The following is a 14,816-nucleotide window of genomic DNA, read 5'->3' on the forward strand; positions in this document are numbered from 1 at the left end:
GGTGCCTACCGCTCGAAGTCATCCCGGCTTGTGACCCAAAAAATAATCCACGGGCCAGCAAACTTCCCTAACTGGGAATGTCCCACGGATGCTACGTTGCGTTTCGTCGCGTCTTGGAGCAGACTACGGCCGCGCCGTTGTCCGTTTTGGCCGGAGTTGCAGCGAGCTGAGGCGCCTCTTTGTACGCCAGAAGCCGCCTGGAAACCTATGTCACCCGTGTCCTAGAAGCCATGTGAGGGGTGCTCTAGGGAGGCGCCTTGATTAGTGGGTAGTGGGCAGCACCAGCGGACTGGCAGCGGGCGTGGCGCCTTATGTCAGCCACCCAGGCAAGCCACGCATCAGCAACCTACGGAGTCTTCCCATTGGCCACTACTCCCGACAAGAGAACCCCACCATCAGACCCCAATGAGGAAGGCGGCCAAACTCACCAGAGAGGAGCTCCCCTCCGTGTACCGTCCCGCGGCAGAAAGAAAAAAAATTGTCCATTCGAGCATTGTAGTGCACCTGCCACACCAACACCGCCAACGCCAAACACTGTCTGGATGCAGGCACCTACCTCCCTCAACCTGAACCCCCCTCCCCAACATCACCACTACCACCACCACACTCTTCCCCTCACCCAATGGCGCCACAGCAGGGTCTAAAAAAGCGGAAAGGTCCTCAGGCTGAGCCTGAATCCGACGATGAGCTGAACCAGGTCGCTTTGGAGGGCGTCCTGTCAGAGGGCGAGGACGATTCCGACTTTGAAGGCTCTGAAGGGTCTGATACCGACAACGACAGCGCCGAGTTTGACGGACTCGAAGGCAGCGATGTCGAAGAGGACGAGGACGAGGATGATGGTTTCCTGAGTGAAGACATTCCTTCAGACGGCGAGGATGCGCGCAAGGACGGCAAGATTGCCGCCGGCGACGACGAAGATGAGGGGCCCAGCTATCGCATCGTCACCGATGCCAATGGCGGTGTCCGCTACGAGTACGACGAGATTGATCCCGTCTACGACTCGGACGACTCGGACGCCCAGGGCCCCGCCAACACCATTGGCGACATTCCCCTGTCCTTCTACGATTCCTACCCTCACATCGGCTACGACATCAACGGCAAGAAGATCATGCGCCCGGCCACCGGCGAGGCTCTCGACGCCCTGCTCGACAGCATTGAGATCCCCAAGGGCTGGACCGGCCTGACAGATCCCGAGACGGGCAAGCCTCTCAACCTGACCCAGGACCAGCTCGAGCTGCTGCGCAAGATCCAGATGAACGAAGTTCCCGAAGATGGCTACGATCCCTACCCTGTATGCATCTCCATTTCAAATTCCTGTGCAACGTACTAACAAAATCAGGACACGGTCGAGTACTTCACGAGCATCGAGGAGAAGATGCCCCTGAGCGCTGCGCCCGAGCCAAAGCGTCGCTTCGTCCCCTCGAAGCACGAGGCCAAGAGGGTCGCCAAGCTCGTCCGCGCCATCAAGGAGGGCCGCATCCTGCCATACAAGCCGCAAGAGGAGAGGGAGAGGGAGGAGGAGGAGAAGGAGGAGACATACTACGACATCTGGGCCAACGAGGAGCCCCAACCCTTCAACGTCATGAACATCCCTGCGCCCAAGCTGCCACCCCCGGGCTACGACCTCAGCTACAACCCCCCACCCGAGTACCTGCCCACACAGGCCGAGAAGGAGGAGTGGCTGAAGCAAGATCCCGAGGAGAGGGAGAAGGAGTACATGCCCGCCAAGTTTGACTCGCTGCGCAAGGTCCCCGCGTACGGCGAGCTCGTCAAGGAGCGTTTCAACCGTTGCCTCGATCTCTACCTCGCGCCCCGCATGCGCAAGAACAGGCTCAATATCGACCCGGCGTCACTGCTCCCCAAGCTGCCCCGCCCCGAGGAATTACGTCCCTTCCCCACGGCGTGCCAAACCATCTTCCGCGGCCACGAGGGCCGCGTGCGCTCGCTCGCCGTCAGCCCCGACGGCGAGTGGCTCGCGAGCGGCGGCGACGACTGCACCGTCCGCCTGTGGCACCTGCGCACCGGTCGCCAGGAGTGGATGGCCAAGATCAGCCTCGACGAGGCCGTCAACGCCGTCCGCTGGCGCCCTTCCAAGGAGACGTTCATTCTGGCGGCGGCGGCCGGCGAGGACATCTTCCTCATCGTGCCCCCGCGCGGTGCCGACGGCATCGACAAGGCCAGCCGCGACATCATCGACGCCGGCTTCGGCTACGCCACCAACGGCGCGCAACCCTCGGCGACAGGCACGACCAAGGAGCCGCCGGCCAAGTGGACGCGGCCCGGCGCCAAGCTCGAGGACCAGGGCGTGCTCCTCAAGGTGACGGTGCGCGCCGTCGTCAAGGTCATTAGCTGGCAGCGCCGCGGCGACTACTTCAGCACCGTGTCGCCGACAGGCCAGCGCAGCTCGGTGGCGATCCACACGCTCTCGAAGCACCTCACGCAGATCCCGTTCAAGAAGTTCCAGGGCCTCGTGCAGACGGCGCACTGGCACCCGTCCAAGCCCCTGCTCTTCGTGGCGACGCAGCGCAAGATTCGCTGCTACGACCTGCAAAAGGTCGAGCTCGTCAAGATGCTGCAGCCCGGCGCGCGCTGGATCTCCTCGTTCGACGTGCACCCCGGCGGCGACAACATCATTGTCGGCTCCTACGACAGGCGCCTGCTGTGGCACGACCTCGACCTCTCGACGCGCCCCTACAAGACGATGCGCTTCCACCCCGAGGCCATCCGCGCCGTGCGCTTTCACCGCGGCGGCCTGCCGCTGTTCGCCGACGCCTCCGATGACGGCAGCCTGCAGATCTTCCACGGCAAGGTCGTCAGCGACCTCATGGAGAACCCCACCATTGTGCCCGTCAAGATGCTCAAGGGCCACAAGGTCGTCGCCAAGCTCGGCGTCATGGACGTCGACTGGCACCCCACCGAGCCGTGGTGCGTGTCCGCCGGCGCCGACGGCACGTGTATGCTTTGGACGTAGTGCCCCGGACGCATGGCATCAGATCATTGTTGCATCATAGACAAGCCAAGAGCAAGTTTGTGGGAGACCAAATGTTTCACAAGAGGAAAAGTGCATCGGGAGGGGGGGGGCGAGGGGCTGCAGAGTTTGTGTGAAAGTAACTTCCATCCTGTTCAGCGCGGCGTTTATTTTGGGACAAATAAAAATCCTGTTTCCGAGAGGCAGTAGAATTACAATTTTCTTCTTGTTGTTGTTGTCTTGTCGTACCGTCTTTTCGCGTTCCCTCGTCTTGTTTGGCAAGGCAGACGGGGAGAGACGAAGGGGGTAGGATAGAATGTATAGAAAAACATCTTCTTCCTCACCGCTGCTTTTCCTCTTGAAAATCTGACTGAGAAAAACAAGACACGTCGACTTCGTGACGCGACCGTGAGGCTACACATACCCAATTGGCTACACATGCACCAACTAATCCTGTCGGGGCCCGCGTCCTGAGTACGTACGATAAACGCTATTGGTTAAAGATGCCGCGTGTCCAATACATCCCGACGCCCTATAACAAACCGATTATCAAGCAAGCGGCCATAATGATAAAGTGGCGTGTTTTGCATCATGGCGACTGCCATCCGGGGCGAGAGGACATGAGCATAGGGTGTGGAGGAATCAAAGGGTATGCAGACCTGCCTCCTCAGCTTTACCATTCGCTCCGAGATGAGGTAGTGAGGCACCGGAGGGTCAGGTCACTGTTTTCTCTTTTCTCGTCCTTTCTACCTAAACATACCTTAGGTACCCGAGCTCTGCGCCCTCCTGTCCCTTCTGTCTCTTCTTTCTCTCCTCCAACCTCAGATATCAGACTCCCGACTCGACTGCTGCCGAAACGGTGCAGAACCCAACTTATTGCCGAGCATCACCTCCTCCAGCCAGACGTACCCGCCGCAGCCGCCGTGAACAGAGCGAGATCGAACCCGTCCGCCATGGCCTGATAGCCAGCCGGGTTCAAGTGGAGGTGGTCACCCTCGTCATACGCCGCCGCCAGCTTTTCGGGCGCCGACGGGTCGCGGACTATCTCGTCAAAGTCGACGACGGCATCGAAGACGCCGCTGCCGCGGATCCAGGCGTTGACGCGCTGGCGCGCGGCCTCGCGCTCGGGCGTCCCGTACGTCTGGCCCTCGCCCGTCATGGGCGTCAGCGTGGCGCCCCAGACAGCGATGCCCTTTCGGCGGATGCGGTACGCCATCTGGGCGTAGGCCTGCTCGAGGCGGCCGGCTGTGAGGGTCAGGGCCGCCTCGTCCGAGGCCGTCGTGCCAATGTCGTTGATGCCGATGAAGAGGAGGGCGTAGCGCACGCCGCTGTGGGCGAGGACGTCGCGGTCGATGCGCCCGAGGGCCGCCGGACCGAGGCCGTCGTTGAGCACGCGGTTGCCGCCGGCGGCCTGGTTGAGAATAGCGACCTGGCTCGTGGCCGGGTCGAGCTGGAGGCGCGCCAGTAGGCGGTCGGGCCAGCGGTTGTTGGCGTTTGTCGTCGAGCCGCGGCCGTCAGTGAGCGAGTCGCCGACGATGGCGAACGTCGAGGCTCCCTTATAGAGGCGCGCCTCGAGCGCCGAGATGAGGAACCAGTGGTCGGTACGGACAGGTGACGGCAGCTCCGCGTCCGAAACGTGGTTGCCGTACGCGAGCCAGGACGACGTGCGGCTGCCCGGGTGCGACGTGATGGCGTTGGTCGTCTGGCCGGCGGCGAGGTAGATGCTGATGGCCAGGATCGATTCGGCCTCGACCTCGAGCGTGATGGGGTCCGACACGTAGAGGGCGCCGGGCGGGACGACGAACGACGTTGCATTAGAAAAGGTCACCTTTCGCGCCGTGTCGGCCTGGATGCCGCTCGTGCCGGCCACCGATGGATCCGACGGCAAGGCCACCGAGACGGCCGTGATGGGCAGATCCGAGCCGCCAAAGACATTGCTGATCTGGAGGCGAATCGTGGACGCCACGAGCGAGACCTTGACCGTCTGACGAATCGTCGTGTCCCTGAAGACAAGTCCCGTCTCGTTCTGCACGTCGAGTTAACACTTCTGCTGACCAGCCTACGTCTCACGCCATGGTTCATGCGGAGGGCTCATCTTGACTCACGAATGGGGCAGGCGGCAGGTTATGTGGCTCGGTCAGCTGGGGCATGGCGCCCCAGACGGTGACCCATTCCTGGTTGTCTCTCGGTGGACACGGCGGCCGGGCATCTGTCACGGCGCTCAGAGCAACCAGGGCCGTGAGAGCCCTTTTCAGAGAAAGGGTGAACATGATGGCGAAGAGGAGGGGGGGCGAGGCCAGCACGTGGCCGAGTGAGCGAGCGGGCAGACACGAGAGCAACGGCGAAAAGACCGTAGTTGCAGATGCGTCCGGCTCGTCGCTACACGGACGTGGGCTCGATTATAAAGGCCCCCGGCATGTCCAGACATTCCATCTTTGGTACACGTACATTGCCCGACTTTCCGCTGCGGAGAAAGCTGCCAATCTCGCGGCAAAACTGTCCGCATAAGACGCGACACGGCAGGGTCCGTGGCGGACGACCGGCAATATCGCTCAAGAACTGGTGACGAAACGATGGTTGATGATTAGGCTAAATCTAAGGGCCCACGACTCGCCATGCCTCCGGCGTGGGGACGTTGAGGGAGTTGAGGTCGTATCGCGATGGTGATCCTAGATGCACTAGCTGGATTAGACCAAACAATGCGACCTACTGCCGAGAACGTCCCCGCATTCCCCGGCTCATGTCTACCGAGTAGCCTGCACAAAGGGATAAAAACGGTCGAACCCCTGACCATGCATCAAAAAGAAAACGGGTAAACAATGGGTCGGTTCGCGGCCTTAACACCTCTATTCTGCTGCTCACTCCTTGAGGATTTTGTTTTCCCTTTAGTATTTTGTCCCCCCTATACCTTCTAAGGAAAAAAAAAATTAGAAAAAAACTGCAAACAAAAGAAAACTTAGCTGACCATTTTACAGACGGGTACAACAACGCAACAGTTCCATACCGCGAGACCAGAGAAGCTCCAGTCTATATGAATCGGGCGAGTATCTAACAAGTGTTGGGATGAGGTAGGCCTGCAAGCTGGACAAGCGTCGAGCCGGTTTCCTTACTCATCGAGGGTATCGTCGAGGTCACGGAAGAAGTCTTGAATTGGGCGGCGCTCCACTGTCATGTCCACCCAAAGGCCAACTCCGGCCAGCGCCAACGGTTCACCGAATGCGATCCCTTCCGGGACGAGCTCGCTGGCTGCGCTGGTCGTTGACCCGCGGCTTGAGCCGGCGGGGGTGACCGGACTGTTGGGGGTGACCAGACTGCTGGGGGTGATCGGACTGCTGGGGGTGACCTCAGACGAGGGCTCCGTGTGGTTGGGAGACCCGCCGCCGGTAGTCGTGACGATGATACCCAAGGGATGGAAGAAAGCGTCGTTGCGGTCGAGGACGTTTCTGCTCACCAATTCATGGAAGACAAGATTGGGCTCAGTCAGGGCCCCGCCATCGACGATGCTACCAGCCGGCCGAGGACCTTCCGTGGTTTCAGTGGACACGGACGACTCGCCGCGTTCGGCGACGGCCAGGCTGTCATCAGGCCCGTCATCAGGCCTGTCGCCAAGTGTTGAGCCAAGTGTTAAGCCGGATTCAAAGCCGGATTCAAAGCCGGATTCGAAGCCAGATTCGAAGCCAGATTCGAAGCCAGATTCGAAGCCAGATTCGAAGCCAGGTCGGTAGCCAAGTTCGAGGCCATGCTCGAAGCTAAGCCCGAGGCGAGGCCGGTTGTCGTTGGTCTCGGAAGCACCCTGGTAGAGGGTTGGGCTGGAGAAAACGTTCGAGGCGGTAGGGGCATCGCCATCGCAGTCGCTGGCGTCGTTGTCCCTGGGCGCGCCGACCGGGACCGTCGGTTCACCTGGGTGACTATGGTCTATGGCGGCACGGGCCTCATGCATTCCGTTGCATTGGGAGCAACGGCGCTTCTGGCTGTTGCCACCCGCAGGCGAGTCGCAAACGCAGGGCGCCTGGTCAAGTCGAGACATGGCGCTGGTGGTATCCGACGACATTGTGTGACGTCGGTGCAAGAAAGCTGGGCGGTGACCGTCGATGCTTTCTTGATACACTTGCTCGGGGTCGACCTCTTTTGTCGACTGCCTGTCGTGGTCACCGTCAGTCCGAGCAACGAACGAAAGGGCCCCGCGGACAACAAGCATACTTGTGAGCAGACAGCAAAGGGAAGATAGAGTACGTCTCTTCTTCTATTTGCGGATGCTACCTGTGGTTCAGACAGGATATCTTCGTGAGATGGTCGGCGTCGAGGACGACGTCAGCCTCGATGGGGTGGTTGGTTGCTGTGGTGTGCCTGCGTCTGTCGCGCATCCCTTACGCAGTGTAGAATCGTGTGGGAGAAGGGCAAAGAAGAGGGCTAAGGGTAGAAAGTGAGAAGGACAGAGCGAGGGGCAAGCAGAGGGGTGGGAAGGATAGAGCGAGGGGAAAGCAGAGGCGTGGGAGGGCAGGGGCGGAAGGACAGGGGAAAGAACAGAGGAAGAAGGACAGAGGAGGGGGAAGGACAGAGGAGGGGGTAAGGACAGAGGAGTCTCGGGGGTATGGCACTAGCAGACGCGCTGCTGTGTTACAGCCTTAAAGTAAGGTACCTAAGGTAAGGTACCAAAGGTAAGGAAATGTCAGGTAGGTAGGTACTGTTCGAAGTCTTGCTTGCTGGTGATCGAAGAGTAGGAGCGCTGCGTTGAGCTTGAGCACTGGGTCCGGGGATTCTTAAATGTGGACTTTCTGCAATCAAGGTCAGCTTTTAGAGGTCTGCAGCTAGCTAGTAGATGAATCCATTGTTTGGGTAGTCATATGAACTGCCGTTCCCTCATATGGCTGCCTGTGTAACGCCAGACCTCTGGGCAGCCTCTTCCTGCCCCCCATCCACCTCTTACCACTCCTCCGTCGCCTGCCCACTCGACCCGCGTACACTCGGGCACCATTGTCCCGGGCGTGCTGCGCATGAGGTATCGAAAGGGACCTGTGCGCGCTTGTGGCCAGCAGAAATGAGGGTCCAATGGGGGGGGCGGCGGCGTAGAGGTATGGTTGATCCCTGGTGGCAGGTCGGGCTCCTGTCCGCTGCTGATAGGTAAGGTAGACAACCAAGAGGCAGCTCGGTGAGAATGGTGTGATGTACGCCAAGGTGGCCTACTTACCTCGAGCTACTTGCCTGGGCAGGGAGTAAGGCGGGCTAAAATACCAATGGAAAGTTGCAGTGTCTTGGTCTGGACTGTTGTACCACACCAAGCACTGCCTTGCAAGATCCGGAAGCATACACCAAGCAACACACCCAGTGAAAGCCCAGCGCACTTACGCTAAAATCATGGTGCCGAAGTGTGCCACATGCATCAATCGTTCCAGGGTCATTCATCGGTACTCGTCGGCCTCGAGGTCCCTGCACCGTCCTTCAGCAAAGAAAACAGGCACCTACGTAACCCATAGCCTGGCCTGCTGCGTGTCTACTGTCAACTTTTCGCTCTCGCGCGATTTGTTGCAAGACGTTCTCTGGCTCGGAGAGTCATGTACCTTTTTTCGAGTGTCAGCCCTGGACCCTCACGCGCCAGATGCATCAATGCTCCGCCACTGGTCCGTCTCATCCACTTCACCTCCTTCATCTTCATCGTCGTCGTTTCTTGCTGATCCGTGGCATATAGACCTGGCGAGACTTTGGTACGCTACAGACTACAGAGCTCCCCGTGTATCCCATGGTTTGGCACCTTGCCTCGAAAGCTCAGCTCAAACATCTTCTGCTGTTGTCAACCAGTAGCCCCCCTGGTGATTCCAAATGCCGAGGTCGTGGAAATGTGCACACGGCGATCAGTAGTCCCATGCATTCATAGACCCTTGCCATTTGTTCTTTTCTGTTTGGTTTGACCCCCCAAGCCCGGAAGCTGGCAACGTTCAGTCGGCTATGGCTCACTGGCGAGGCGGTGCATCTCGCTTGTCACGTAGCTTGTCATATTTCGCCTGGCGACAGCCATTCATGTCACTCCACGCGACTCTTCCTCAAGCAATACCGCATCAACCATCGGAAGGGGTCCAGCCGTTCCCTTGCTTTCGCTTCTTCTCCTTCAACCTGCTTCCGTTGTTTCTCCTTCAGTCTGCTTCCACACCCGAGCCAACGATCCCCTTCAGTTGTGTGACCCCAGTGCTTTCCATCCATCCTGCTGTGTCCACACCCTGTAGCTTGGCCGGCTGCCTGCATTGCTCCTATCAGTCACATGATGGGCTTGTAGCGCGGTGCGTCAAGGGAGCCAAAGCTTGTGGACTCGAAGCCTCGGACAATCGTCATGTCGCGTAACCCTCGGGGGCCAGAAGAGTGAAAGCCGGGCGTCAACGCGCGCTCCCCGATGCGCGCGGGGTTCAGGACCTTCTGCAGCCAAGACTCGCAACACTTGACGTTCACTAGACCCCAGGGCTCTTCGACATTGCTGCTTTCTGTGTCTCAAGGTGGCTGTGCCACATTTTCGCCCGTGAAGCTACAGAGCTTTGCTTCGTCATTCAAGTTGCCTGGCTGTCTTCCGATTCTCAGACCACCTTGGCATTAGTTCGCTGGGAAAGACCGTCATGAAAAGACGCATCACACTGTGTTTTCTACGAAAGAGTTGCGCAGATCGTTTTCTTGCTGCAGTTGCCTTTTTCAAGTGAAAAATGCCAGATTCGTTTGGAGTGGTGTATCAGGGGTCTGAAGCCGTGCGAACGCATCGATGGTCATGTGATCAGGCTTCGACATCGCACGACGACGACACTTGTATACCTATCTGTGATCCAGGATAGCCATTTTCTTTAATCCTGGGCATCAACTCGGGAAAGGAGGTAACGTTCGGCTGCTTCGGCTGCTCGTCGTGATTCCTCACGATATCACCCAGGCGATCCGCCAATGACGTTATCCACTGTTTGTGTTCTCCTGTCCGACATCAGCTTTTGTACGAGGCAACAATGCACAAGACTTACCCTTGTCTAGTCTTTCAAGCTCATGGTGCCAGTGGCGGTACGCACGTAGGTACCTCCTGATGGGACCGGTGGGAAGGATTGCCGCCGCCGGGGCATTGTCCGTCTTCAAATCGTTCGACCGCCACACCCGCGTATGGAAATCTTCAAATCCACATGGCAATGATCTCTATACCTCGGTGGGCATTGTGGGCCGGTGAGCTGGACATGAGTCCCATCGTGGGAGTGTGTTCCATCGGTTGTTGGATGCGCCTCCACTTTAAACACGTGAAGGATACACGTATTGAGGATTGCGAGTCAGCCGCTTGCCTGGGTGAAGTGGACCCCAAGCTCAGCGCGCCATGGACCTGGCATTTTCCCCTCATAACCGTATGCCATGTTCTCGGGGTAGTACTTTTTCAGCTTTGCATTTCGTGGAAGTGATTCTCCAAGGGGGACCGACTCGTGGATCGGCGGAGCACCCAGGGTTCTGCTTGACGAGTCCGTCCCTCGCTAGGCTCGTAAGCGACGCACTACCGGGCTTTCCCTATACGCTTGTGCCTAGGTCGGACAGGACGTTGATTTAAGGTTTCACCTGGGCTGTCCGTTGCCGGCGCGATGCCACGCGACACACCCGAGGCACCGGAACACCACTACTGGTGGGTTTCGTTGGCTTGTGCGGCTGTTTGCCATTGCCCAGGGATGGTAAGACGGATGACAGGAATGGCGTGGCTGCTAGTCGACTTACGACACGTTGGAGTGTATGCAAACGATTTATGCTTGTCAGCTGACGAAGTGCTAGCGTTGGTGCATGCAGGGGTTAGCCCCCGCCTGGGACAGTCACAAACTCATCTCTCGCACGTCGAGTGATGATGTACAAATCTTGTGTTTCCATCGTATAAGATGCGTCGTCTATTTGTTATTGTACATAGTTTGGCACCCACCAGTGCCTCACGCGTGGTGGTCATCCTTGATGCCCCAGCTGCCGACAATGGCCATGGCCTTCTCGTCGCCCTCCTCCAGCCGCTTGTCCTGCAGCGTGTCAGACAGGCAGCGCCACGCGTCCCGGCTGCCGCCCCACTTGAGGAGGTTCTCCTTGAGCCGCTCACCGCTGGCCCGGTCGACGGCCTTGCCATCGGCGCCGGCCGCGAAGACGACGCGCCAGACGCGCTCGGCGAGCACGCGGTCAAAGAGATAGCTGTAGTACGTGCTGCCGTAGCCGTGCAGGTGGCCGAAGAAGCCCTGCCAGCACGTCTCGGGCGGGTCGGTGGGGCCGGCGGCGAACCGGCTCTGCAGCCCGTGGTAGACGCGCGTCGAGTCGAAGCCCGGGCCGGCCACCTCGGGCCCGTGGTAGGCCTGGTCGAGCATGGCGAGGAGGATCTGGTTCTCCGTGTCGAAGCCCTCGAACCGCTTGGACATGCGCAGGCGCTCGGCGATCATGGCGTAGGGCAGGGGCTCGTCGGTGCGCCAGTGGCGCGCGAAGAGGGCGAGGACCGTCGGGTCCGCGGCAAAGTGCTCCATCAGCGTCGAGGGAAGCTCGGCAAAGTCGGTGGCGCACCTCGTGCCGGCCACGTTCTGCAGCGACGTGCGCGCGAGGATCGAGTGGATCGCGTGGCCCATCTCGTGGAACAGCGTCTCGACCTGGTGGAACGTCAGCAACGCCGGCGACGGGCTCTTCCAGTCTTCATGCTTCTGAAAGTCGCAGACCAGCGCGATCGTCGGCAGCTGCTTGAAGACGCCGCCCTGCGTCGAGCTCTCCATGCCGTCGTTGGCGGCTTGGGCTGCCGAGTCGAAGCGTGGGCCCGCGTCGCCGCCGTCGACCTCCGCGGCCGCCTCTTCGACTTCGCTCTCGGAGATTTCGCGAGAGCAGCGCACCGTAAAGTGCGCCGGGTTGGGTGACTTGTCCTTGCGGAAGAACAAGTCACAGTATAGTACAGCAATCTGGTCTCCCGCATCGGTCACCACATCCAGGCGCCGGACATCCTCGTGCCAAGTCTCGCCAGGCAGCGTCTCTCTGGGTACAAAGCGGATACCGTAGAGGCGGCTGAAGAGCCTCGAAAGGCCCTGCATGACGGTTCCAATCGAGAAATAAGCCGCTAGCTGATCAGGGTGACGGACCGGCAGCCTCATGTCCAGCCTCACGCTATCCATGAGATAGTCCTTATCCCACGGCTCAACCTTGGTAGCCATGCCGTCGAGATGCGTCTGCTTCTGCGCGAGCAGGTCTGCCATTTCCTTTTGGACGATGGGCTTGTTGTGTTGCTGCAGAGCCAGAAGGAACTGCATGACAGACCCGGGAGTCTTGGCCATCATTCGGTCCTTCAATGCCAGGTGTGCATAGCTCTGGAACCCGGACAGTTCAGCCAGTTCCGATCGCAGTTTCAACATCGTATCCAACCTGTGCACAGTACGGCGCGAAGCTGTACGGCTCGCGATGAAGACGGCCCTCCGTGTATCCTCATCCTTGACGGTGCGCAGCGCCGCCTGTGCTTCGGCGCTCATGGACGGCAAGCGGACCTTGCCGCCTCGTGTTAGTGCTCGAGCGATGCTCGGGTAGAGGCCGTAGAAGCTCGAGGAGGGCAGCACGATTTCCTCCTTCTCGGGGGCCATCTCCGAGACGAAATCCGACCCGACCTCGCTGATTCGTTGCGAAAGATCGACAAACCTGTCGCGCTCCCTCTGCGGCAGGTTGACAGCCGACTTTGTGAAGTCGAGCTTGAGAATATCGGCCACGGTCTTCTCCTCCTCTGACCAGGATGCCACGACGTCCTGGTTTGCGAGGGCCTTGGTCAGCTGGTCGCTGAGGCCGGTCATGGTGTTGAGCTGGTTCATGTACTGGTAGACGAGGGACCAGGCGCCGGCGGCGGCTTGTTGGAACCTAGGATCGGGGTGTGTCATGCGCACAAAGTCGGAGAGGTCGAGCACGCGACAGAGGAGGTCGCTCAGCCGGTCCAAGTCCTTGACGATGGCCTTGTATTCGGCAGTGGAAGATGCGCCGAGGACCCGGTCCACAATCTTCGAGGCCTTCTGCAGGCTGCGCCTGGCAAAAACGATGAAGCCATTGGGACTGGTCAGGTATCGGTTCTTGAAGAGGCCTGCGCTGGGCTGCAGCTCGCTCGCCTTGAAGGCCTTTGCCGTTCGCGCTGGAGAGTCGAAGAGCTCCCGCAGGATGGCATCATCCCTGACTGCCCCGGGGGCAGATCGGTCGACTGGGTGGGAAGCCGAGGCAGCTCCGGACGCTGCAGACAGCCATGATCGACGTTGGACGCGGGAAGCAGAGTCGCGTGCGCACTTGGTGCAGACCCAGAGGCCTCGAGTCGGGGTTTTGAACATTTGAAGTCGGAATCTTGTATCAGCCCAGCATCATCTCAAGATGGAGAGAGTGTCGCGTGTGACAAAGGAGAGATGGAGTGCGAGGTCGGCATTGGGACGAAGCCTGGGCTACGAATTAGATGGAGCTTGCTTGAGGAGGCAAGGCGGAGCTTTTTCTGGAGACGCACCCTACCTACCTAGGTAAGGTACCTACGTGAGTACCTTCCAAGGCACCTTCTCAGGCACGTAACTTAGCTGACGCATTGGCGAAGATGCCGGAAATAGCCGGGCCACCCACCCGCCACTTGCGCCTCAGTTCCCTCTTGCTCGACCTTAGGTAAGCTCCGCAAGTTGGTCCGAGCCGAAAGAACCTCAGTTCCGGTACCAGCATCATTCGTGACGTCCAGTCCTGAAGATTCTCGTGAGACCAGACCACGTCCAATTGCCGCAGACGACCAATTGAGCAGGCCATGGCTGCGAGAGTACTTTTTCAGAGGGTAAGCCACTTTGCCATGTCACTGGAACCTGTCAACAGACTGACGCTTTTTCTCAGCGCGCTGCGCCGTTAGGTGCGATGGTCCTTGGAGGCATCGCCCTGGCCCCTTCTACTGTTCTCGCCGAAGCCCCGGAGAGCCGTCAGGTGGGACTCTACTCACGCCCGATCGTTGCGTCGCCGCACTGCTGACAGCCCGTGTAGATCAAGAAGAAGTCCATCTATGATGACTTTGAGCTCCCCGCGACAACGAGCGAGACCGTCGTCGCGCCCCTCCTCGTCCGGCCTACGACAACCGCCGCGTCTCTCCCCGAACAAGACGAAGCGCCCAAGTCCCGCGGCCCTACGCCGACGGACAGGCTGGCCGTCCAGATCGGCAAGGCCCGTCTCAGTCTCTACAAGGTCGCCCTCGGCGCCGAGGACGCCGTCAACCGCACCATGGACCGCGCCTTCAACCTCGAGCAGTCCTTCACCAACACGGTCGCCTCGCTCGCCCCGCCGCGCGAGAGCGGCGAGAAGCTCATGCCCGGCGCCATCTACGTCCTCGTCGCCGCCATGGCCGGCAGCATCGTCACCCGCCGCAGCAACATTCTCTTCCGCGCCACGGCGCCCCTCGCCCTGGGCATCGCCGCCGGCTGGACCGTCCTGCCCATCACCACCGGCAACGTCGCCAACCTGGCCTGGAAGTACGAGCAGCGCTTCCCCGTCGTGGCCGAGAGCCACCTCAAATTCCGCGAGGGCATCAGCAGGACCATTAGCTTTGCCAAGGTCCACAGCGAGCTGGGCGTGCACTACGTGAATGAGAAGGTCACGGATGCGCGGGAGACGGTCGAGGACTGGGTCAAGAAGGGAAAATAAATCGCCCGTCGGGACGAATTCGCTGTATCATACATTAGATGCGGATAGAAGGGGAATGCATGTTCCATTTGTGTTTGATTTGTGTGGTGGCCATGACGAGCCTGTCAACTCTACGTGCGTGACTTTTTTATAGTACGACGGCAGTCCATCTGCATGACAACCCTTCCTATTTATCCGTCTCCCGCTCGAGCGTCGAGTCCTCGTTCAAAATAAGAATACACGT

The 14,816-nt window shown here is 59.6% G+C and overlaps 5 protein-coding genes across 5 annotated transcripts; 2 read left to right on the plus strand and 3 right to left on the minus strand.

Moving 5' to 3' along the window:
* Positions 1-622: 622 nt before the first annotated feature.
* Positions 623-2,971, plus strand: VDAG_04115 (eukaryotic ribosome biogenesis protein; the record flags this gene model as incomplete). The annotated part of the gene is made up of 2 exons (XM_009650562.1): positions 623-1,291; positions 1,340-2,971. 2 exons carry the CDS (start codon positions 623-625, stop codon positions 2,969-2,971), a joined length of 2,301 nt encoding a protein of 766 aa, XP_009648857.1.
* Positions 2,972-3,854: 883 nt separating this feature from the next.
* Positions 3,855-5,238, minus strand: VDAG_04116 (lipolytic enzyme; the record flags this gene model as incomplete). The annotated part of the gene is made up of 2 exons (XM_009650563.1): positions 3,855-4,994; positions 5,074-5,238. 2 exons carry the CDS (start codon positions 5,236-5,238, stop codon positions 3,855-3,857), a joined length of 1,305 nt encoding a protein of 434 aa, XP_009648858.1.
* Positions 5,239-6,074: 836 nt separating this feature from the next.
* Positions 6,075-7,019, minus strand: VDAG_04117 (uncharacterized protein; the record flags this gene model as incomplete). Its single annotated transcript, XM_009650564.1, has 1 exon — positions 6,075-7,019. The coding sequence occupies one exon, from the start codon at positions 7,017-7,019 to the stop codon at positions 6,075-6,077; it is 945 nt and encodes a 314-aa protein (XP_009648859.1).
* A 3,862-nt stretch (positions 7,020-10,881) lies between these two features.
* VDAG_04118 (mitochondrial intermediate peptidase) lies at positions 10,882-13,263 on the minus strand (the record flags this gene model as incomplete). Its single annotated transcript, XM_009650565.1, has 1 exon — positions 10,882-13,263. The coding sequence occupies one exon, from the start codon at positions 13,261-13,263 to the stop codon at positions 10,882-10,884; it is 2,382 nt and encodes a 793-aa protein (XP_009648860.1).
* Positions 13,264-13,712: 449 nt separating this feature from the next.
* On the plus strand, positions 13,713-14,593 carry VDAG_04119 (uncharacterized protein; the record flags this gene model as incomplete). Its single annotated transcript, XM_009650566.1, has 3 exons — positions 13,713-13,739; positions 13,796-13,882; positions 13,940-14,593. The coding sequence occupies 3 exons, from the start codon at positions 13,713-13,715 to the stop codon at positions 14,591-14,593; spliced, it is 768 nt and encodes a 255-aa protein (XP_009648861.1).
* Positions 14,594-14,816: the final 223 nt, after the last annotated feature.

Source organism: Verticillium dahliae, genomic scaffold (genome assembly GCF_000150675.1).
Source record: "Verticillium dahliae VdLs.17 supercont1.7 genomic scaffold, whole genome shotgun sequence".
Lineage (NCBI taxonomy): Eukaryota > Fungi > Ascomycota > Sordariomycetes > Glomerellales > Plectosphaerellaceae > Verticillium > Verticillium dahliae.